Consider the following 23,510-nt stretch of genomic DNA (forward strand, 5'->3'; position numbering starts at 1 on the left):
TTTTCCAGCTTTGCTAGTGATCACTAAGTAGCGCTTTCGCACTAAAAACATGGCGAGGCGCTCGCCGCGCCTTGCCTGCTGCCCGGGTCAGCCAGTTCTCGGGAATTGACCACGTGCGCCATCTGATGAGTTTGTGCACACACCTCGTGAGGGGCCGCCACTTTTTCCACTACCCAACACTTCTTGTTAACTGTACCGTCTGTATGTCATCGTGGGCCGCGAGCGCGCCAGTGTTTCTCGACTGCCACACGGTTCAGGAGAACCTTTAAAAATTCAATTAGGAATTACTCGCTGCATCAAATGAGATCATATTATGCTCCAGTTGTTCCGAGATGCATAGTGAACAAAATGAATAAACAGCTTCTACGGTCTAAAAATGATGTCATGACCTCTTCAAGGTTCAGTTGCTTTTTGCTGGATTCTGTTTATATTGCATGCATATAAAGTCGATCCCAGGTATATCGAACTCAAAGGGGACGGCAATATGTATGCTTATATATAACCTAGAATCAAGAATACTGTGCACGCACGCTAGTGACACCTTTCTTACAGTGATGTGCCGCCCACCGGTGTGCTGACAGTGCACTGCTCGCTAGGAGTCTCTAGGCCTAGCCTGCTTTGCATCAAATCCACAGGCGACAGTGCTTTCAAACTAGCCACTGCCAATCATAAGACGTCGAATCATGATACCAGCGTGCTATAAATAGAACAATCTTCAATTAAAATTAAGGTGCACTTTAAGTCCTTTGGCAGCCTAGTGAACGAAGAAATCCAGGTTAGGGGCGCTGCTAGGCTTCGGCCATTTAGGTTGGCTTCATCGCACGACAAGCTATGCACCGAAGGCTGCCTTTCCCGCATGGAGAAGGCTACCCTCACGCATAACTAGCCGCTGACAATCATATGAGGTCGAATAGTGATACCAGCGTGCTATAAATAGAACAATCTCCAATTAAAATTAAGGTGCAGTTTAAGTCCTTTGGCAGCCTAGTGAACGAAGAAATCCAGGTGAGGGGCGCTGCTAGGCTTCGGCCATTTAGATTGGCTTCATCGCACGACAAGCTATGCACCGAATGCTGCCTTTCCCGCATGGAGAGAAGGCTACCCTCACGCATAACTAGCCGCTGCCAATCATATGAGGTCGAATAGTAATACCAGCGTGCTATAAATAGAACAATCTCCAATTAAAATTAAGGTGCAGTTTAAGTCCTTTGGCAGCCTAGTGAACAAAGAAATCAGGTGAGGGGCGCTGCTAGGCTTCGGCCATTTAGATTGGCTTCATCGCACGACAAGCTATGCACCGATTGCTGCCTTTCCCGCATGGAGAGAAGGCTACCCTCACGAATAACTAGCCACTGCCAATCATAAGAGGTCGAATAGTGATACCAGCGTGCCATAAATAGAACAATCAACGATTAAAATTAAGGTGGAGTTTAAGTCCTTTGGCAGCCTAGCGAACGAAGAAATCCAGGTGAGGGGCGCCGCTAGGCTTCGGTCATTTAGTTTGGCTTCATCGCACGACAAGCTAAGCACCGAATGCTGCCTTTCCCGCATGGAAAGAAGACTACCGTCATGCATACCCCATGTTCACCTCGTCATGCGGTTTCACAGTGCCAGCGCTTCCTGTAACTCTCCAAGCCAACACATCCGACCGTCTCCACGGTCAAGTGATCACCTTTTACGTGAAGCGCCACTTGCAGGGCCGTGGCACACCTTCAGCATGTAGAATATTCTTGTGAACGAACAAATGCGAACTTTAGTGCTATATATTTGCACAAAATGTTCAATGGGACCGGCTGAAATACCCCGCTCAGCATCAACCGACACCATTAGTTAGCATCCTACAATATGCAAAAGAATTGTGGATGTGCAGTGATTTAAGTGTGGCTGCATGGGTGCCATGCTGCGATTGTCTGCTGCTTGCATAAACACTTCAAACAAAATGCTTATTTGCGCCCATTTTCCATTTTTCCTTTAAAATAGGGCTTCAGAAAGGGTGTGCGAAAATTTCGCCGAGATTTCGCCAGCATGTCCTAAAAAAACCCTACAAAGAACATAATTGCATATTGCTGCCTATACGTCGACCCCCCCCCCCCCCCCCTGTACCTCGCGGACCAAAAAAATTTGACTCCAAATGTAAGTCTACATAACCCCCTCTCTGCCACCTTGCCCTACATTTTGTAGTTTCCCACGGGATGGCATGACTGTGCGTGAGCAGCTCAGAGCAACAAACGCACAACTTTAAAATTGCAAAGCCAGCAGGCAGAGGCAAATGGCGATAAAAGGCGATAAAATGGCACCCTCGCGTGCGGCCCGGGCCGCCTGACGAGCGGTAAACTGAAGAGTAAACGATTCAATAGTTTAAGGTTCCCTAGCGTGCTGGAGGCTACCGGAAGTTTTCTCTCACAGCTGTTCATTGGGAAAGCGACTGCCAGGGCTAGTGAGTGGAGTAAACGGCGCACAATTTGATTTTTTTTTTGCCGGAACCAGTTTACAAACTAATTAACAATCAAAACAAAGCACTTTTATTCCGAAGGTATGACTTCGCTTTGGCCTGGCTTTGGCAGTGGCATCTTCCCTCGAGTGGAGTGGTGGCGTCCCCTCGCCTCTCATTTTTGTAGCCGCACACGAAAACACGGCCGCGCCGGTCTTCCCAAGACTACCAAGCGTGCAACCGCGTGCATGCTGGTGGTCTGGCATAGCAGCGAGTGTAAAATATGCGATTAAATGTTTTTCATAGACCCGGGTAATAAATTGGGGATGTGCAAATTATGCGTGTAAATATGATAGGCATTCCTTATTTCACGTTTCACAAAGTCTGTTGGTGCATGCAACGGTGTAAGCAGTTGGGTGAGCTGAAGCTAACCAGGAAATTGTTGATGGAGTTGTCAAAGACTACAGGCAAGTGGCTTTGAACAGAGGAAAATTATTGAAGCTTAAGTTATTAGGTAAGTGGTCTTGTTTCGTGCTTGGTTTTGGTACAGGCTGGAATCGTTTGCCCCAGTCGACGTCACACTTCCCTCTTGCCATCAAACTCACACAATCAGCTGAAAAAGCAACTTTTTGGGCAACCCATCGCTCACATAATACCGCTCCAATGGGCCTTTGAAGTATTAAGGCCATCTTGACTGAAATTTTACTTAGGCTGCAGTGGCTGTTATTAACTGCACAACATGTGAACGAAGCATTCATGGCAAAGTGATATGGCTATAAACTGTTTAAAATGCACTATGGCAAGCACTGCACTTGGCCTCATTGTGTACCGCAACGGAGATGCAACATCACGTCTTGAATCACCTTTGCTAGCTGCAATCCCTCTTGCAAGTGGACAGAGTCTGCAAGCAATGAGTCTGGAGTATGCAGGTTCGAACCCGACTGTGGCGGCTGTGTTTCCATCGAGGCGAAACTCAAAAGGCACCCGTGTGCCGTGCAATGTCAGTGCACATTAAATATCCTCAGGTGGTAAAAATTATTCCGGAGCCCTCCACCACGGCACCTCTTTTCACTCCCACGTTTTTCCCTTTTCTTAGGAAGTGGTTAAGGTGTCCACCGAGAAGTGAGAATTGCTGCGCCATTTCCATTCCTAACAAAAAAAAAACACCAAAGTAGACCAGGGAAGGCTGTTGGTGCACACTAGCATTTCGTGTTTTTTGCTGGTTTTGTGGCGTTTTTGATGACTTCTTGCTGCTCTTGGCAGGTGCCTGTGGGGTCCTGGTTCGACGACATGTCGGACACAGAGCTGCGGGACCTGATGCCGTTCTTCGACAAACTGAGCCGTGTCGAAGATGTGTACACGGTGCTGCGAAACTCCAACAATGCTGCAGGCGGTGGCGGCGGCGGCGGCGGCTCACCAGCCTTCCCGGCACCGCTGCTCATGAACGGTGCAGCGCTGCATGCTGTGGTGGCTCCTAGCATTTCGCCAGACAAAGGACCCCATGGCGGGGCAGTGGCCCGCCATTAAACACGCACGCGTGATGCTCCCTGTCTTGTGCAGCAGTGGAATAGCCCCCCCTCCTCCGCCGGCAGTACAAAGCGCTTACGGGTCCCGTGCTAGTCGAAAGACTCTTGCCGCCCGGGAGCTTTCGGGCAGCCTACTTAAAGTGGGAGGGGGGGAGGCCGGCTGCTCCTTTGTGCCTTGTTTCTTCCCCGGTGCGGCACCGGGGAGTTTGTATAATAACAGTGTTCCATAATCTCATCTGTATCATAGATTAAAGAGGACTATTTCAGCTTGCACACCTGCCCTTGTCTGCTTCACTGCCACATGACTCTGCATTGTCTGCCTGCTCGTGGAAGATTTTCAGCACACAGCAAAAGCATCTAGCGTTTCGGTCAGACAATGCACGCGCCACGTTGTGCCTCGATGGTTGGCCACGAACGCATCAGCCAGGAATGCTCCTACCATTTTAAATCTCTTTCGTGGCTGAGTATTTGTGGTGGCCCTGCACAATTTTGTCTACTGTGGTCGTATCGGTTAAAGTATACCGAAACAAACCTTGGAGTCGGCCCGCGTAGGTGCATTCTTGCCCGTGCGCGCTCTCGGCTCTTTTTTTTTTTGCACATTCGGTTGTGCGCTCGTGCTTCTGTGGAGATGGAACATGAACAGCAATAAAATTCAGGCCGTGTGTAGACATGCAGAGCAGCGTTAGAGAAATTTCCTGAATGTTTCTGAAACATCAAGCTGTCGGGCACTCTTGTGAAAACGGAATGCCTTCGGATATAATTACCTCTGCTGTGACTGATTTAAAACATGTCAAATTTTCATGCAGAATTTTTACTGCCAAAGCTAAAGGCACAAATAAGTTGTTGTTGAGGTGATAAGAAAACATTGCTGTTGTAATTACTGCGCTGATTATCATACGACTTTTATGAGCCTATCGCAGGGCTGTGTTGCTCTGTGAACTCTTGCACAAGCACTAAGCAGGCTGTGTCACATTTGGGCAAAATTACTTTGCCTGCTTTGCTGTCCAGGGCTACTGCATACCATTCGTTTTGCAAGCTGTCGTGTTGTGCTTGCCAGGAATTCAGTTGTGGCCCTTCGATAGCCCTCTCTGATGACATTTCGTATAGGGAGCTTGTAAGAACGCCGGCAATGCTGTGCCTCCTGGTAGTCCGCCTGCCTGCCGTCGTAGACGGCAGTCGATGCAGCTACCTCACGTGTTGACACAGCAAAGTTTACATGTTCGCGTATTGTGTACAAACGGAGCTGGCGTGATGCTGTACTGTTGTGTAGTGGGCTGTAACAGCCGAACCCAAAGCAAAGCGCAGAAACTAAAAGACATGCAGGACAGGCTGGCTGTGAGCTCATCAGGATACTTCGAATGTATTTGACCGGTCTTGCTTATGCTTGTACATTTTCCAGGTCAACTATCAAAAATTATTGATGATAGCAAACCGACTGGGCCCCCTGGGTTATGCCTTCAAGTTCCAAATCAGCCGCGCTATCAAAGCCGCAAAGCACGAGTCCATCACCCATTCAGTTCTACTCTCAAAAAAGCTTTACTGAATGTCAGCGCCGTTGACGTGCTGGCACAAACTTCTAAATCCATATTGCAGTCTGCGTATAGTGTGAGTGGGCCCTCGCCGTACCTGTTTGCACTTTGCTCACAGCGTGCCTTATCTTTCGGTCACAGTGTCGATGCGTAGGTACCTGAGGACACTGCCGACGTCTTTCGCATATGTAGGGGTGGCGCACAAGCAACTGTCGGAAACTACACGGCACTTGGAAGCCTGGCTGCGCTGCGTTGACTGCTGTCTGACTATCTGTGGGAATAATCGTGCCAACATTGGCTGGGAGGGAAGAGGGGAGGGGGCTTTTTTCAAGAGGCATTCGCAGCCATGTTCTTCTTGGGTTAACTGGAATCATTAAAAGACAATACTGCCCGGAGGCAGTAGTTTCAAGAGTGTCATTTTTTCTATATAAATCATTTTTCACCCTGAACAAAAGTTATTCCATTAGCTTATATTAGGTTTTCTTTTATTTAAGCGGCATAATGAAGGCATTTGTGTTTAGGGTTTTTGACTGTTATACCTGGTGGTGAAACTTCCTATGCCTCCCAGCGGCTATGATTTACAGACTGTAGCACCAATTCCTCCTTCAGTTACGTTCATAGCGGTTGGCGGCCGGATAACTACGGGGGGTGTTCGCACCTGCTGCAAGCGCGTACTGGTTCGAAATCTGGCCTGCTAGGGGAGGTGGGCGGATGTATCGCTGTCCGCCTGCTCTGCACGCAGCCGCGCGCCACGGTTTACTTCGTTTTTCATACACCAATTCTTTACTGTTGCATAATAAAATTGATTGCGCTGCTAGTCGACAGTGGTAACCACACGCTGGGCCAAGGTGCAGAGAACAGAGAACATATTTTACGTGGTTTTAGTAATGTTCCACTGACGATCAGTAGTCTTCTTTGTTGGTCCGATCGCGGATGAGAGCGGCTTCCAATAGGAGTTTGACAAGACGATGCAGGTGTTCAACAACAGTGGTATATTTTCTTGTTACATTTCCGAGTGACAAAAATATACATGAGGTGCGGTTCGCCGCAGCGTCACGGCACACTTATGGCTCGCAAGCCGTTATGAATGGGCCAGCGGCACACGACTGCCCGGAAATGCGAGGAACCCTCGGGTGACCGCTCGAGCTCAACCATCTGAACTTGCGACCGCGCACAGTCTCTGCTCCGTTCATACTCGCACTCGCCGCTGAACATTATTCCCGTGTGCAGCCTGCCCACGCTTTCTTTTTAATGCGAAAGCATTAGATGGCTATGTCCCGAGTTTCGTGTCAGCTAAACTTTCTCCACACGATTACGCAGTTCTGAGAAGATAAATGTGCAAAAGTTTGGTAGTGTTGCTGTGTGTGATGAGTCATATTGCTGTGGAAAAATTTGGTAGATGTGGTGTAATTAGTTCAACTAAACGCGAAAATTACACTTCGACGTCACAATAGCCATGGACGTCGACATAGCTTATCTGCATGTTTGTGTCCTATAAAGGTGTATGTGGAGAAATTGGATTGGGTTAGATAGTGTGTGATGAGCTCTTGTTGTGGGAAAAATTTGGTTGATGAATTTTAATTAATGCGAAGATTACACTTGGACATCACAATAGCCCCGCGTATGTGTCCCGTGTTTCCTGTCAGCAAAACTTTCTCCGCACGATTACTTCGTTCTGTGACATAAATGTGCAAAAATTTGATTGTTAGATAGTCGGGATGAGATCTTGCTGCGTGAAACATTTAGTTGATGAATTGTAATTAGTTGATTGCACTTCGACGGCACAACAGTCACGGACATCGACATAGCACCTAGATGTCAAGAGCCATGGACATAGCACCTGGACATGGAAAGTAAAAGTAAAAATAAATAGTAAAAATGTAAAAAGTACTGGGGTCGTGGAAAGAACCCGCGTGCGGGTTTACCCTCGTCGCTGTGGATCGACAAAGTTTGACTTTTTTGACTAGTTACGTGCACTGCAGGTGTTGCTGTGCCTACATGCTTTCGAAAGCGCTTGTATTTTCCCACGGTGAAGACAAATTTTGTCGAGCCACAGAGGCGAGGGTAATCGCGTTTTCAAAATTCTAAAAACTGATATGGCTATTACTAATAACCGACTACAAGTATCTGTGTGTAACCTGCAGCCTAACTGTATAGTGTATTATCAGGAATTAGTTAAGCGGCTAGCTAGTTAAGATTGACATTTTTGCTGATGTCCGGCAACGCAGGTATTATTGTGCCGCAGAAGCTGCCTTCATACCTGAAGAAGCCTATTTTAAAGAAATTTTGTTCACCTTCGCTGAAACACCTGGCAGCGACGTGAAGGTGGAAGTGGGTGATGCAGGAGCGAGAGAAATCACTTGGCTACAAATCCCTCAGTGTTCATCTCCTGCGTGTGTTATTTCCCGCTTTATTTCGGTGTTTCTGTTTACTTCTATCTTCCACAGCCTTCGTTTTATTTTTGTCCATGAAAAAATTCATCGGAAAAACTCTGTGCACCCCAATGGACAACTTGCAAAATTGCAGGAAATTGATTGTCAGAAATTAATTCTCTTACCAAAAACCCTCGTTCACAGACCGAGTTTTCACTTCCTGCTCTCTTAACAGAAAGAGCGCAAAGGCAGATGAGTAAGTCGCCCCCCCCCCCCCACCCCATTGTACTCTTTTTCGAAAAGGTGAGGGGGGCTTGAACGGAAATATCTTCAACGGAAGTCCGTCTGGTTGGGTTTGTGAGATAGTTGAGAGAAAACTGACGCCAACCATGTTTTTAACTTTACCCAAAGTTTCAGGATCAACTCGGTCCCTTCTTCAGGGGTGACTAAAGTGTCAGCAGCAGCAACGGGTTGCTGCCTTCGCTGTCCCTTTGGTAGCACGTGGCGCTGTCCACTAACGTACGCGGAGGGGAGCGTTCCTGGAGTCCTATTCATCGCTGCCTTTTTTTTGAGCCGGATGTGCCATGACTCCACATGTCGTCTCATGAACAGGTTTGGCTCCACGGCCAAAACGCTCACCTCCTCGAAGGCTATCCGGTGGTCGACGCATTCGCAGTGTTTGGCGAGGGTGTTGGATTCTGAATTCATTAGCCGGATGTCATTTTTGTGTTGCCTTATTCTTTGGTGAAGGTTTTTTGTTTTGCCGATGTATGAAGAGGGGCACTCTGAGCATGAGATTTTGTAGACGGCACCCGGTTGTTTTTCTCTGGGTTCGCAGTCTTTCGGTCGTGGTAAGAAGCGGCTTATTGTCGAAACAGGTTTGTGAGCAACGCAGATTCCACGTTTTCCGAGAATGCGTGCGAGTGCCTCGCTTGTTCCCCTCACGTATGGAAGCACAACGCGCGCGTTTCGTTGTTTCATTGTTGGCTGGTCCCCCTATCCTCCGAGCTTGACGGAGACCAACGCGTTGAATAAAGCCACGTGTGTAGCCATTCTTCTGTAGGTCGATGAGAACGGTGGCTTCTGCATTTTTCTCCGCTTACCTTCGGTAGAGCAGATTGACTTTGCTGTTCTCAGGAGACAGGAGACGACGGATCCCTTGTGGCTTGTAGGGTGGTTGGAATTAAAATTTAGGTAACGGCCATATGGGTTGGCTTCCTATAGACACCGATCTTTAGATCTGCCCCTTTCCTTCTTATCAAGGCGTCCAGGAATGGCAATGTGTTGTTCACTTCTCGTTCCATTGCGAACTGAATAGAAAGCTCGACTGAGTTGAGGTGTGCGAGGAAATGTTCGACCTGTTGTGTCTTTAAAATGCAGAAACAGTCGTCGATGTAACAAATGAAAACTTTGGGTTTCTCTTTGAACGACATCAGTGCTTCCTCTTCGATGGCCTCCATCGTTAGGTTGGCAGCAGTCACTGAGATCGCGGCGCCATGGCAGTGCCGCTGGTCTGCTTATAAAATTCTCCTTTGAATGAAAAAGCTGTGTTGCTTAGGCAAAAGTCTAAAAGCCGGCAGAGTTCTGGGTTCAGGCTCGTCCTGGTGCCCAGGTAAGCGTCCGATTCGAGGGCTTGCTTCGCTGCGGAAACGGCAAAGGGCACAGGAACGCTGGTAAAGAGCGAGACCACGTCGAATGAAACCATGCACTCGTCCGCTTCCAGTTGTACGTGGGAAAGACGTTCGATGAAGTGGCTGGAGTTGCGCATGTGCGTTGATGAGTTGCCTGTCAGGGGCGATAGGAATTTGTGGAGGTAGGCCGAGAGTGCCTTAAGCAGTGAGGTGGCGAAGTCGACGATGGCGCGCAGCGGAACGCCAGGTTTATGAATTTTTGGCAGTCCGTAAAAAGCCGGGCTGAGCCGTTCCAGCAGATCAAGCGTAAGTAGAGGTGTTATGACTCCTAGTGAATGCTAAAAGTTTGTTCATTGTGGTCTGAATTAAGTTGCGAGGTTGGATCATTAATTTCTCGTAAGCTGCGCCGTCAAGGAGTGTTTTGACTTTTTCTTCGTAATCCTGTTGGTTGAGCACCACCGTAGCACACCCTTTGTCTGCCAGGAGGATGACGACGTTTTGGTCGTTGCGAAGACTGAGAACTGACATTTCTCCTCTCGAGAGGTTCTGCGGCTGGCGGCCGGGAATCTTGAACAGAACCCCGTTAGCTGTTAGCCGAACGTTTTCGCGGGCGGAAGATTCAGCATGCATGATACCGCCCTCCACAGCTGCCACTAGTTGTGCGAGGGGTGGCTTCGCTGACGTGGTGTTGAACCCGTGGCCTTTCGCCAAGGCAGAAGTTTCGTTTGCAGACAGCGATCTCGATGATAGGTTGGTGACAAAGTTGGAGTTGTCTCAGGTGGTCTACTTGCCTTGTCTTTCTCCTTTTGCAGCTTGCAGAGTTTTGCTGCATGAGATGAGTTCTGTTTTTCTGCTGTGTGGAGGAAACACTTTCGGCGAATGCCTTCAGTGGGTCGAAGACATCCGCGAGTCAATGTTCAAGTTGTCGGCGCAAGAAGAACAGGTCCAGCTCCCTCCGCCTCGGGATGTCATAGCACTCGTGCATCCTTGCTTGCACCAGGCGTCGTTCAGCCTGGGATACAATCTTCTTGCCTTCCGGAGTGTGGACTAGGCACTTGAGTCGAAGGCTTTGTAGAACTAGTTGCATATCTCGGCAGGTCTTGGTAAAATCCAGGTGGGTCTTGTACGTGGCCACAGCGCGGGAGCAGGTGACAAAGCGTTTGGCCAATTAACTGTGCATGGTGTCTGTTGGCCGAAGTCAAGGCGCGCATAATGATTTGAATGAAAACATCTTCGACTGAAGTCCGTCTGGTTGGGTTTTTGAGATAGTTGAGAGAAAGGGGGCTGTTCCCAAATCTGCGAGAACCTGAAGCTCCAATATGGTCACCGCCAGCTTCAGAGACAGTGCAAAGGGAAGTCGTTGAAAGGCTGCAATGATACATTCCCTTGACTAGTACCTGTCTCGGCCTGCTCCTCGGGTTCGCACCTCTGCTTTATTGTGTCCTTTCAGCAGCTTCCCTCATGCAGATAAAGGGTCCTCTCCCCCTTCTTTTTCGAAGAAGAATGCGGGATTGCCGTCTGCGAACGAGGGTTTTTGGTTGGAAATTTGTAGAGGGCGCTTGACGTTCTGCAAGTTGTCAATTCTAGGCCGATCCCCCTGTGTGGGATCGGCCACACACACACTATTGTGCGTTTTTATCATGAAGAGTAAAAAATTTCCAGCCTCAACCGCTGGCTCATTTACGGTGAAACTGCACACAGAGCTTGCGTATTATGGTAACTTTTGTATCGTAGCAAGTTTGACAACGGTACTTGCTTAGTTGAGCCGCGCATGATGCGAAAGCGCAATTGTCTACGCAGAGATAGGCGAACCAAAACCCGCAAACGGCGTTTTTTTCGCTGAAGGGCGGCAGTGGCTTGTTTGTTTTAGGCAGTGGAAAGCACTAATCCCTACTAGGGGGCTGGATGCCGCATAGGGCGCCCGAAAGTGAAGCCACCAGAAGTTGGGTGGCATGTCCCGGAAGTCAGCCTTTGTCAATGCACGAAATCGGACCTCAGCATGGTTTTTCAGTTTTGGTTTTCGTTTTCCACTTAGCATTTTCTCTTTTCGACGTTCTCAACTTTTTTCATGACGATGCCTACCTGTTGCGCTGTCAACTGCATGAGGAGAGCAGAAAAGTCCTCGTGAAAGACGTTTTAAAAATAAGGGTCCATTGCATCGCTATGGGACAACACTGGCAGATGACAGAACGTCACTGCACACAGTACATACGGAGCCTCGTCTGCTCAGCTCTGTGTCGTCCCGTTCGCTAGCGTCGCCAACGCTGCCCTTTGTTGTGATGCGCGTTGTCGCGCTCTAAACCCAAGTTATACCATCAATGGGGGATAAATTTAAGAAAGAATAGTGGAAACCTTCATTAGGCAGCCGAGTTTGCAGCGACCATTTTGCCGGATTGTGTTTAGACCGGAGCGAGGGCAAGGCCACAATCTGGTGAGGTGCCGTCGGTGTTCTGCTGGTTAACATTAGCGCCTCCAAAAGGTATATGGTAGTGCTTTTTCGACGGAGTGTATCAAGTACTGTTTCGTACTGTAGCAAAATATGCCTGAATGGGCTCTTATTATTTATGCTTGGCGCAGTTGACTTCTAACAGCGCTTGTCACATGCGCTGCTGCATTAGTCTTTCTCGTCAGTCGTTTCTCTCGTGCTGTGTAGATGGAACACGGCTGTGCTATAGAGTTAGATTAAAAGCACGTCTGGAAGGTAAGTCACACACTAAAGCGATAAACATAACCTGCCACCGATGAGAAGATACATTGTCTGCCACCAACCCAAAACTTCGAGTGTCAGGATTTCCACGCCATTGCCTTTTCTTTGCTACACGAAAATTTGGTTTTAAGATGACCTAGACTCATCGTCATTCCACTACTTCTCCTAATTACTCTTGGAAGACAAGAACCAGATCAGAAAATAGTGTTTAACGCACGTACTCCTTTACCGCGGCATGGTGGGACATGAATGCCTGTTCACTTCGGTTCCTCTGAAATTACAGTGTTCCCCGAACAATGCTCTCATTTATTACGTTGAGCTTGCTTTTTCCTGTGATATTACAGTAGACGTTACACGAAAACAACGCGAAAAACTTAGAACTGGAGGGCGAAAAACTCGACTTTTTACATTGGAATACACAGCAGACACCGAACTTCCGGGACATGTCATCCAACTTCTGGTGGCTTCACTTGCGCCCACTTCGGAAAGCGGGAATGCGGCATCCAGCCACCTCGTAGAGATCAGTGGTGGAAAGCGTCACAAGGCGCCGAGCTGAGCGTTGCAAACAACATTCTTTGAAAGGTAAAGCCGCGCTAAATCAGTTGTTCTGATATTTTTTCGCGCTCAATTAGCCGAAAATGTTGTAAGCGCATGAGAGAGGGCGCTGCGATCGCCACGCGGAGCGGACGTGCGGTGCATGGGCTCCGTGAAAAGGCAATTCCTCAACCGGACAGTTCACCTGGCCACCAAATAATTTTGGCGGAATCGAAACCACAAGACAAGAGGGTCACCAGGAAACCTTTTTCAACCCGGTAAGCCAATTTTTGACTTTTCTGCCGGTCTGCGAAATCGGGCCGAGTGACCGGGGGAGCTAGGCCTACAGACAAGGCCTAGCAGCCCCGCGTCCGCAGGGGCGACCGGCCATGCGGACACCCGAGGTGGCTGGGGTGAAGATGCGAACGCAAAATCAAACCACGGCAGGAAACCCGATATCCGATCCAGCCCAAGATCGAGAGGAAGAATCAGAAATGGAGGTCACCAACGATGCGGAATTAGAGGATGCGCAACGCACGGAGGCGGAATGCACAGGCCCCCACAAAACCATGGAGGTACAGCAAGGAACCGATATCAGCGGATCCTACGACAGCATGAAAGACAAGCATTGGAAGGTAGTCCAATCCAAACGATTCATGAAGCAGGCTAGGCGAGAAGCCAAGGAAGCTGCCATTTCGAAAACAAGGGAGCCTCTACCAGGGAAGAACAATGGCAAGATGGCGCCAGCAAACGCAGCTGCCGGTGACGTCAGACGCGACGCAGCAACGCCTGCGGTGCAACAAGAACATCTGGCGAAAGAGCAACGACGACCTACGCAAGCGCTGCCACCACTCCCGCGGGAGCAAGTCAAAATCATAATGAGACCACGTGGTGGACTCAAGGTGGGAGATAAATACCCATATCAAGTCGCACAGGCCATTTACGAGGCAAGCGGCGGGAAGATCAGTAGAGGAAACTTTCTAACCAGGCTGAGACCGGGATCCAATATCATTATAGCCAGCGCAGCGGAAGAAGAAACAGCAGACAACATTAGGAAAATCAATCAGCTGACCTTCGAGGACAGAAGCTACGACGTCCAAACATACGTAGCAATGCCGGAGGAAGTCAAAAGAGCAGTAACTCACGGCATACCATTAGGCCTTACGCCGAAAGAACTGTAAGAAAACCTCCTAGTCCAGACCAAGGGGGTGAAAATCTTGCCCGCAAGAGTTCTGGGAAGAAGCCGAACAGCTCTCATCACCTTCGACGGACCCTTTATACCATAATTGGTGATACTCGACACAGTGGAGCATAAGACATATCCGTATAGACCAACCAGGCAGTGTTGTTTCGTCTGCGGCCAGCAGGGGCATCGCTCCGACGTCTGCCCCACGCCGGAAGAAAGAACCTGCAGGCAATGTGGAACCAAGAACCCATCAACGAAACACGAATGCCAGATCAAGTGCATGATGTGCGGGGAAGCCCACATCACAGGCAGCAGCGACTGCAAGAAACGACTGAAAACTAAAGAGGAGCTGAGAGGACGGCAACACATCAGCAACGGAAGAACCATGGGACAGTCGAGAAAAAGCAGGAGCCGCAACCGAAGACCAAAATGGTTCAGCTCGGAAAGAGAAGACCACAACAGCAGCAACTTCGATGAAAAATCCAGAAGCAGAAGCAGAAGCAAGGGCCCCCAGGAAGGAACCAAAGGCAAACCCAGAGGAGAGAAGAGGGACGACTCGTATCCACATCTAGGGAAACAACAGGAAAAACAAGACGCAGCACCGCAGCAAAAGAAAACCAACGAAACCAAGGTGAGCTGGGAAGCGGGTCCTCCCAAATCACTGTCTCCGCAGGAAAGAAAAGACAGGGAACTGGAAATGATTAACAAACAGCTACTAGGAGAAATAGAAGAGCTCAGAAGGGAGGTGAGGAGGTTAAAAGAAAGCAGCCCCCAAAAATCACCCCCAACCCCAGAATATAGGCTCCAGCAACCTAGAGAACCTAATTTAACAGAACAGCTAAAACAACTAATTCAGGCTATGCAGCAATTTAAGCAGATACAAGAACAGCAGAGTAAACAGATAGAACAACAGAGTAAACAAATAGAGCAACTAATGCTAAAACAGGCAGCCCACGATCAGGACATACAGTACATCCGAAGCTACATAAAAACTCAGAAACACAAAAGATAACGAGTGAAGCCCGAGACAGGCTATACAACGAAAGAAGATTCAACACCGAAAACTCAAGCAGGACCTCTAACGAACTATCATGGCTGGACAAAACCAATTAAACGTTTGGCAGTGGAACTGCAGAGGATTTAAGAGGAAACAAGGACTCCTACAGCAATTCATTTACACACAAGGAACGCCACCGGGCTTCCTCCTACTGCAGGAATCAAAAGGAGCCACACCACTATCACTAAAGGATTTCACATGCCAAGAAAATGGCAGGATAGCAACCCTCATCAACAAAAGGCTAAATACGATAGATCATGGAGAGATTCCGGACACCAAAATCGAACACACAATAACAGAAGTCATACCGAAACGTAAGCTGAAAGCAAAAAGCATCTTCATTGTCAACCTATACAGCCCCCAAGACAGAAGGACGGAGATTTCAACAAACTCTTTAAACAAACAAGCAAGAAAGCTAAGGACAACATCCTCGTTATAGCCGGAGATTTCAATGCGAGAGATCCAAAATGGGGGTACCATAATGGGGAAAAGAAGGGCGCAAGAGTAAACGAAGCGGCGGAACTCACAGGATGCACCCTCCTCACAGATGAAAATCAACCCACCCGCATTGGCAATAGCGTCAGCGTATATACATGCCCAGACCTAACCTTCGTAGAAGGAGCACAGGCAGAGTGGACAAACCTATTAGAGAACCTAGGAAGCGACCACTACATAATCAGAACCACGATAGAGACCAAATGCGTCAAAAGAAAAATAGGTGCGGCCAAAATTACGGATTGGGATAACTTCCGCAGGAAATGTAAACAGATAAAAGGGGAGATCTCCTCAATCGAGGTGTGGACCCAGCAGCTAAGTCAAGCACAAGAGCTGTATGCAAAGGAAATAGATAGAACTGAGACTACACCAGAGATAGACTCGAGACTAATCAGGATGTGGGAGGCAAGACGAGGCCTCGTGAAAAGATGGAAAAAGCAAAAGTGGAACAGAAAGTTAAAGAAAAGAATCGCCGAAATTACGGCAACGGCGGAGGACTACGCGATGCAGTTAGCAAGGCAAAACTGGGAACAGTTCAGCAACTCACTTAACGGCACGCTGAGCACGACTAAAACATGGAGGATTTTAAAGAGTCTAATGGATCCTACCAAAACAAAGACGGAATGCAACAAGGCCATCCACCGCCTTGTCCACCAGCATGAAGGAACCGATGAGGAGCTACTTAAAGCAGTCAGCATCAAATGCTACGGCCAGGACAAACCCACGGCCTATCAAGAAAACTACAAAGGCAGAGAAAACCCGGAGCTAGACAAACCGATCTCCAGAGATGAGGTCTACGCTGCAATTAGGTCCACCAAAAGAAACACAGCAGCTGGAGAAGACAAAATTAGGAATTCCCTAATTCGCAACCTGGGTGACGAGGCAGTGGAACAGCTCACTACCTACCTAAACAATGGGAGGCAGCACTGGTGCCCAAGGAATGGAAGCACTCTATGGTTGTAATGATCCCCAAACCCGGAAAGAAACTACACACAAAAAACCTGAGGCCCATTTCACTCACATCTTGCCTCGGCAAGCTCTATGAAAGAATTGTAACCAAAAGAATTGAAAACTACCTAGAGGACAATGAGTTGTATCCCCATAGCATGTTTGGGTTCAGGGCAAACCTGTCAACGCAAGACATCCTGCTACAACTCAAACATGAGGTAATTGCCAATTCCCCGCAGCAAGGAGAAAACAGAATTATGGCAATTGACATCAAAGGGGCCTTCGACAACGTTAGCCACGCGGCTATAATGGAAGGCATCAACAATACCAACTGCGGAAGGAGAATCCACGACTATGTAAGATCTTTCCTGACAGAAAGAACGGCCACAGTAGGATTATGAGATATAAGAAGCGGGTACCATAGACACACCAAATAAAGGCACACCGCAGGGATCGGTTATATCGCCAATCCTTTTTAACCTAAGCATGATCGGTCTGGCAAGGAAACTTGCAAACATCCCGGGCATTGGACACGCCATATATGCGGTACGATATAACTATATGTTCGAACCAGGGATCACTGGGGCAGAAGGAACAGCAACTGCAAGAGGCAGCAACCTGCATCGAGCAATACACCAAAACGAGGGGTTTAACCTGCTCAACCGAAAAATCGGAAATCCTTAGGATAGGAAAGAAACCAACGGATGCAAGACTAGAAATAAAGCTCGAGGACAACACCATCCCGGAAAAGGAGACTATTTGAATTTTAGGCATGTGGCTACAGAGCAACGGCAAATGCAACCACACGATAAACCTCCTTAAAAAATCAACGGAACAAGTTTGCCGCATGATAACCAGAGTATCATCCAGAAGATACGCCATGAAGGAGTGAACAGCCTAGTCATCAGCAGAATAATCTACTCACTACCATACCTCAACATGCTCAAAAGCGAGGAAAATCAGACGGAGGTTATAATCAAAGCAGCCTACAAAACAGCTCTGAACTTACTGATATGCTTGGGGTATCGGCACCGAGGTCTTCACCGCATGACGATGAACTCTGCAGACGACGGAGGGAAGCCTTAAGGAGGGTTGGTAAACTTGAAGGTTTATTTACATATTTACAAGAGAAGCCGGGAGACCAAAAGTCCGAGATAAAGTGCTACATATTTACAACAGAAGCAGAGAGACCCAAAAGTCAGAGATGGAGTACTCTGAAACCAGCCAAATCGCGGCTTAAATACAGTGGATATTCCCTAGGCACCTAGCTAGGGAAACCGGTGGCTGATCAAGCGTCCAATGGGCAGACACACTCTTCATAGTCTCTTTCCTAACCGCGTGACCGCTCCGCCCCCACAAACACGTGCACAGGCGATAAGTAATCCTGGCGCCTTGAGGTCCTGGAATTGTTTCCGACCGGTTGAGCAGGTTCATAAGGTCGTTGGCTTAGCAGGCGGTGACCCCCTCCGTGGGAAAGAGGCGTCCCGGAATGTGTTTTCCGACGGATTGATCATGTGCACAAGGTCGTTGGCTTAGCAGGCGGTGATGCCCTCTGTGGGAAAGAGGCGTCCTGACGGCTCCGGGCATTCCAGAGGGTAAGATGAATCAGCCGTGTCCGCCCCCGCTTTGTCTGGCCGCACGTGCAAGCGAACGAGGCGGGTTCGGCGCCTTTGTTCGCGACTTTCTACCGGTCCACGTGAGGGCGCAGTTTGGGAGCAATGCCGCATTCCATACTCCGGACGAAGGGATGAGAGGCCTTTCGTCACAGCTCACCGTCGCCAGGAGCCGTTCCTAATCCTCTTCTCAGGACGACAGCACCTTTGGGTCAAGCATAGTTCGATGGCGCCTGCCGGGCTCGTCTGTTCCCGCTGTCGGGGCCTCCGATCACAACATTACCAAGGAACACGTCAAACGACAAGCTGGCAGAACTGGGGCTGCACAACACTTTTGATGAGCTTAGTAAGGCACAATTGATGTCGCAAATACAAAGGCTAAGGAACTCGACATCAGGAAGGGCCCTCTTAAGAAGGCTGAACTATAAAGAAGCCTTGGACATCGAGGACAGGTCGGAAAACAGCCCAGATGAAATACGTCGAACCTTCCATGTTAGTCCCATACCCAGGAATATGGATCCAAACCTCCACGCAGCAAGAAGACAGGCAAGGGCTAAATATGTAGAAACGAAGATAGCCACACAAGATCGAGTAGTGTACACTGACGCCACACTGTATCCTTGGAATCGCAGCCAAAGCATCAAGAAAACAGTTTCGGTTGTAACAACGAAGGAAGGTGACCTCATCAGCGGTGCATCCACGAGAGATGGAACGATAGCTGAGGCAGAGGAGCTAGCCGTAGCCCTAGCGGCAGCCGAGGGCTATCGCACCAACAAATCTCTCACAATCAATAAGAAAGCACAAAAGATACTCTTTGAAACGAAGCGAACAAATGAAAATATCCAGCATAGGATCTACTGGGTACCAGGACACGCCGGAATCAAAGGCAATCTGAAGGCAGACAAGCTAGCTCGCGAGCTCACTACTCGAGCTGGTGCGTCAAATGCCTCGAACGGCCCGTGGATGACGGTGGAGCTCACGTACGAGCTATCCTCGACCTCATTAAAGACAGAAGGCGCAAATACCCCCAGCCACACCCTCAGCTAACACAATACGAGGCGACATGCTGGAGAAGACTCCAAACAGGGACCTTCTACAAACTTCATGTCCTACATAAGATGTATCCAGAGCAGTATAGGGATACATGTCCGTGGTGCGGGGCAACCCCCACGTTATATCATATCACATGGGAATGTACACACAATGTAGCGTTCCGAAATAATAAAGACCCAAATGCGGAGCAGTGGGAGGACCGGCTAACCAGCAGCCAGCTTAATGCCCAAAGAGACCTAGTGAGCCACGCATGCCGGATGGCCAGGGACAGTGGTGCCTTGGACTAGGGGCGCCAACCACGCTCAGCCTGGAAGACATCGGCAGTCTCCGGGCCCGCAACCAAACCTCTCAATTGGAACAATAAAGTTTACTCTCTCTCTCAACCATGTCCCGCTCTCCTTCTTTCTTAAGAGGAATTAACAGGCTTCGGGCAATGGGAATCCACACAAAAATGCCAAAACGACTATGCCGGTAATGTCAAAAGTTTAATTTGACGGGCCCAGAGCCCATATATTCCCTATCCCATTCACGGGGTATAGTGATAGTGTGACAGTACAGTCGTGACTGCACTGTTTTCTTTACACAAACATTAAGTTATGACAGTGGTGACTCTAGAAGCTCCTTACTATTACAGCCATTAGTGTAGATGATGGGCGCTTAACTTAGGTCAGTCATCATTATCATCAGCAGCAGTAGTATAACTGTGTCAGCACAGGACAAAGGCTTTTTGCGCATCTCCCCAATTAACCCTGTCTTTTGCAGCTGCGATCACCTTATCTCTGCAAACTCCCTAATTTCATCCGCCCACATTAGTCTCTGCCTCCCACTGCTACACTTGCCTTCCCTTAGAATTCACTCTGTTACCTTAAGTGACCATCGGTTATCGTGCATTCGCATTACGTGCCGTGCCAATGGACTGCAATGCTATAGCTATTCTTGATTTCGATGAAAAAATCATTAACCTGAGTTTGTTCCTTGACCCATGAAATAATAATAATTGATTCCAGTCAGCCTCAAAATAAGCCGCACAACAGCTTGCTCACACACCACCTTGCCTGTCACAGTTCGACCTGTCCGACACCACCCCGTGGGACCGGGCAGTCGAGTTCGGTGAAGGACCCTTCGAGTGCGTTGCCGACGTTCTGGGCAGAAGCCGCGTGATGCGCCTGACGCTCAGTGGACTCCGCCACTGGGCGTCTCTCTGCAACCTGATCCTGCGCACGCGCAAAAATGCGCAGGTTTTTTACGTGCCGGTGCGCGAGTTGCAGGCGCGCGAGTTGAAGGCAGTGGCCAGGCCCGGCGTGCAGGACTTCGGCGTCGTGTACGCCTTGCTCAGCGTCTGGTCCGAGACCTTCCAGGTAGGGATTTAACTCGCTGCATAAATTTCTTGTAAGCTCTACCCCAAGAACAAACGTCAAAAGTGTGCGGATTAGAAATGTTCCAGGACGTCGGCGTGAAACCTTCGATTTTCTTGAACATTTTTTGTTCTTGTCACTTTCAAACTTCTCGCTTTCTGAAGAATAAGTTAAAAGACATACATGACAGACAGTAGAAGACAACTTTTGCATGTCTATATCCGTCGGACTTGGATCAAGTACATCACATAATTTCCATGTACAGGACCTCCAGGAGGTTCATGTCAAGTGCGTTCTAAATGTAGCTGCCGCATTAGCTGAGTGGTCATGGTGCTCCGCTACTGACCAGGAGAACCCGGGTTCCAATTCCGGTCGCGGCTGCCACGCTTTAGTGGGGGCGAAACGCAAAAGCGCCCGTGCGGTGTGCACTGTCGTTGGTCGTTAAAGATCCCCAGGTGGTCGGAATTAATCAAAAATTCCGACCATAAATTCTGGAGTCACCTACTCCAACGTCCCTGATAGGATAAGTCACTTCGGGACGTTCCCCTCATACCACATTATACAATTTGAAATGCAGAATCAATAAGGATTATGACGAGCGAATGCATATTACTTCCAAAGTAAGGGTTACACTGATGTATTGGATCTACGCTGTTAACGAATAAAGATGATCTTCGTTCGGAGAATTGCTGCGTTGGCGGTTCTGGCATATCGCGCTGTGCCATGACCTGGCGTAAATATAAAACTGCGTCACTATTCTTTGCACACATTTTTGCGGACCTTCGGTGTCATTTTGGTTTTCAATAGAGAGCTTCCCGAAGAGAAGTAGTATTAAGCGGGCGTACGACTCGAACGGCGCTTGAAAGCTGCACTGTCGAACGCGGACGAGCAACATGAGGATTACTGCCTTTGCAGATCACCGATGAGCTCGCGATGGATGCTCAGAGCTGCCGGGAAACGCTCCTTGAGTTGGTTGCGTGCGCCGAGGAGTGTCCCCGTGCCATGGAAGAAGCCCTCTTCGAGATCTATTTCTCGCTTAGCCAGGGAAAGGTGAGAGCCCGGTTGGCAGGCTGGCTTTAACAACAAAAGCTTAAGGGCCCTCTTAACGTCCGTAGCCCGCTCGCCTCGCACCTGGCCAATACTGTGCCACCTATACAGGGATGGAAGGAAAAGCACGATTGCCCAGTGGCCTTAGTAGAGGGCGCTGTTGTAATACGCTCGGTATTTAGTTTTCTACATGTCAGGCTCCGCCGAACGCCAACTAACGGGCATTCAGTAAGATTTGTTTTATGAACTATGTTAAGTAAGGTTATATTGCAGAATTCTGTACTCAAGGCAGCAGCAGAACAGCAGTTTTCTTAGAGCGAAAGCTCGACTCTTCCCACTGCAACTCCCAAGGGCAAGTTAGTGCGCGTTTCACATTGAGCCGGCGCAACGAAGGCGTAGCAAGGAACGTCATAATACCTAGCTCGCCGTGGAGAGTCGCCGCAGCTGGGCTCGCTCCGGGCCTCGTTGCTGCTCTGCCACGTGTCTAGCAAAAGGTTGCAAAAGCAGTTGCTTTGCTGGCGCTTGGTCTCTGTCTCGCCATGGTTAAGACGCGCACCAGGCTGACTCCGGGGCCAAACCATATGTACCTATGCTTAACAGAGCTTTGGCTCGTATTACTAGGTTCAACAAGCGCTAAACCTCTGCTAGTTATTTTTTAGCTGAACAGTGTAACTACAGATGTGTTTTATGTAGCAGAGCATGTTCAGTTCGTGCCCATCACAACACTATGCGGATGTGTGCAGTAGTAGAACCTAGTTTTTTCTTAGATAGTGATGGTAAAATGAGGCTAGTGGGAACGTGAGGAACGCAGTGTAACGAATTAAGAAAACAGAGTGAAAGAAGTTACATTCAAGTTTGCAGTATTCTCTTTCTTGGGAACGCGCAACCGACCAGAAGCGATGGACCATGTTGTTTACTAGGAAGCGCAAAAAAATGGACGTGGGACGGAGTAGGCGACACAGAAACACGTTCACGAGCGCTTGTGTCCCCTACTCCGTCCCTCGTCCGTATTTTGCACTTCCTAGTAAACAGAATTCATAACCAACTAGCCCGGCAGGTTGTTCCCCTGAACTACACCACCAGTTTCACCAAGATGAACACCTGAGAGGCACCTGCTTCTTTCGCGACGAAGTTGTCACAAGTATAGCGCGCTGTTGGCGTAAGCATTCCGCCTCATTCCTTCACGACGGCTTGCAGACTGTATAAGGCAGTGGTAGCGGAAGTGGGAACTACCAGAGACTGCATCGAAAAGTGACATGCTGCTTTCTTAGCGAAGTTTCACTTTAATCTTCCAAAGGTGTTGTATCTGCATTATTGTCGGCACATTGCTTGGCGTCACCAAGCTTGCTCACGACATTTTCCGTTACAAAATTCAAAGTCCGGTTTCCTGTGTCTTCCCAGCGCATCGCAAAAAAAAATGTGGATAACTTTTTCTTTCATGCAATGTGAGCCACCGATGTCGGAAATTTTTTATTGTGCGCCTGATCGTCGGATAAATAGCTGAGAAATGTGTACATGCTGATATTAAAATAGCTGCTCTTTGAACGGTTGCGAACAAATGAGGGGATAGGTCGTGCTATCTCTTTAACCCTGCTAGCATACGGTGCATACCGACGTTCAGTAAGCGTTTATTCAAAAGATCTAAGCGTAACACCACGCGGGCGCATGGGAGATCTCTGACGTTGGTGCAGAGCTGCATGACATGGTGTAGACTGCGCTGCTGTAAGGTGGCTAACAAGTGCGCAATATTACAGAACTGAACGAGGACTCAGTTTGATACACAAAGAACTCAGTATTAAGACATGTGGTCGGTTAAGGACTGCATGCAGAAATGCAGTATGCTAATTCTGTGATAATACGGGCACACAGGTAAGTGAACGGTGTGTAGATTAGCGATTTTGAGGAGCCAGATCTCAAGGTGTCATTTTAAGCAAAAAGTGAGGGGAAAAAATTCATTTTACACGTAAGAAGTGCCGGTGAGCCCTGAACATAATCGTGTTTAAAAGAAATTTCATTTCTTCTCGGA

General features: G+C 48.6%; 1 protein-coding gene across 2 annotated transcripts in view; it reads left to right on the forward strand.

The window, feature by feature from the left end:
• LOC144132736 (carboxy-terminal domain RNA polymerase II polypeptide A small phosphatase 1-like) overlaps positions 1-4,230 on the forward strand; it is a 62,187-nt gene extending 57,957 nt beyond the window's left edge. For both annotated transcript variants that reach the window (XM_077665360.1, XM_077665350.1), the window contains one exon: positions 3,695-4,230. In XM_077665360.1, coding sequence (XP_077521486.1) covers positions 3,695-3,958 — 264 coding nt within the window. In that variant the 3' untranslated portion in view covers positions 3,959-4,230. The remainder of the gene's footprint in view (positions 1-3,694) is intronic.
• Positions 4,231-23,510: the final 19,280 nt, after the last annotated feature.

This window comes from Amblyomma americanum, chromosome 1, assembly GCF_052857255.1.
Source record: "Amblyomma americanum isolate KBUSLIRL-KWMA chromosome 1, ASM5285725v1, whole genome shotgun sequence".
Taxonomy (NCBI): domain Eukaryota; kingdom Metazoa; phylum Arthropoda; class Arachnida; order Ixodida; family Ixodidae; genus Amblyomma; species Amblyomma americanum.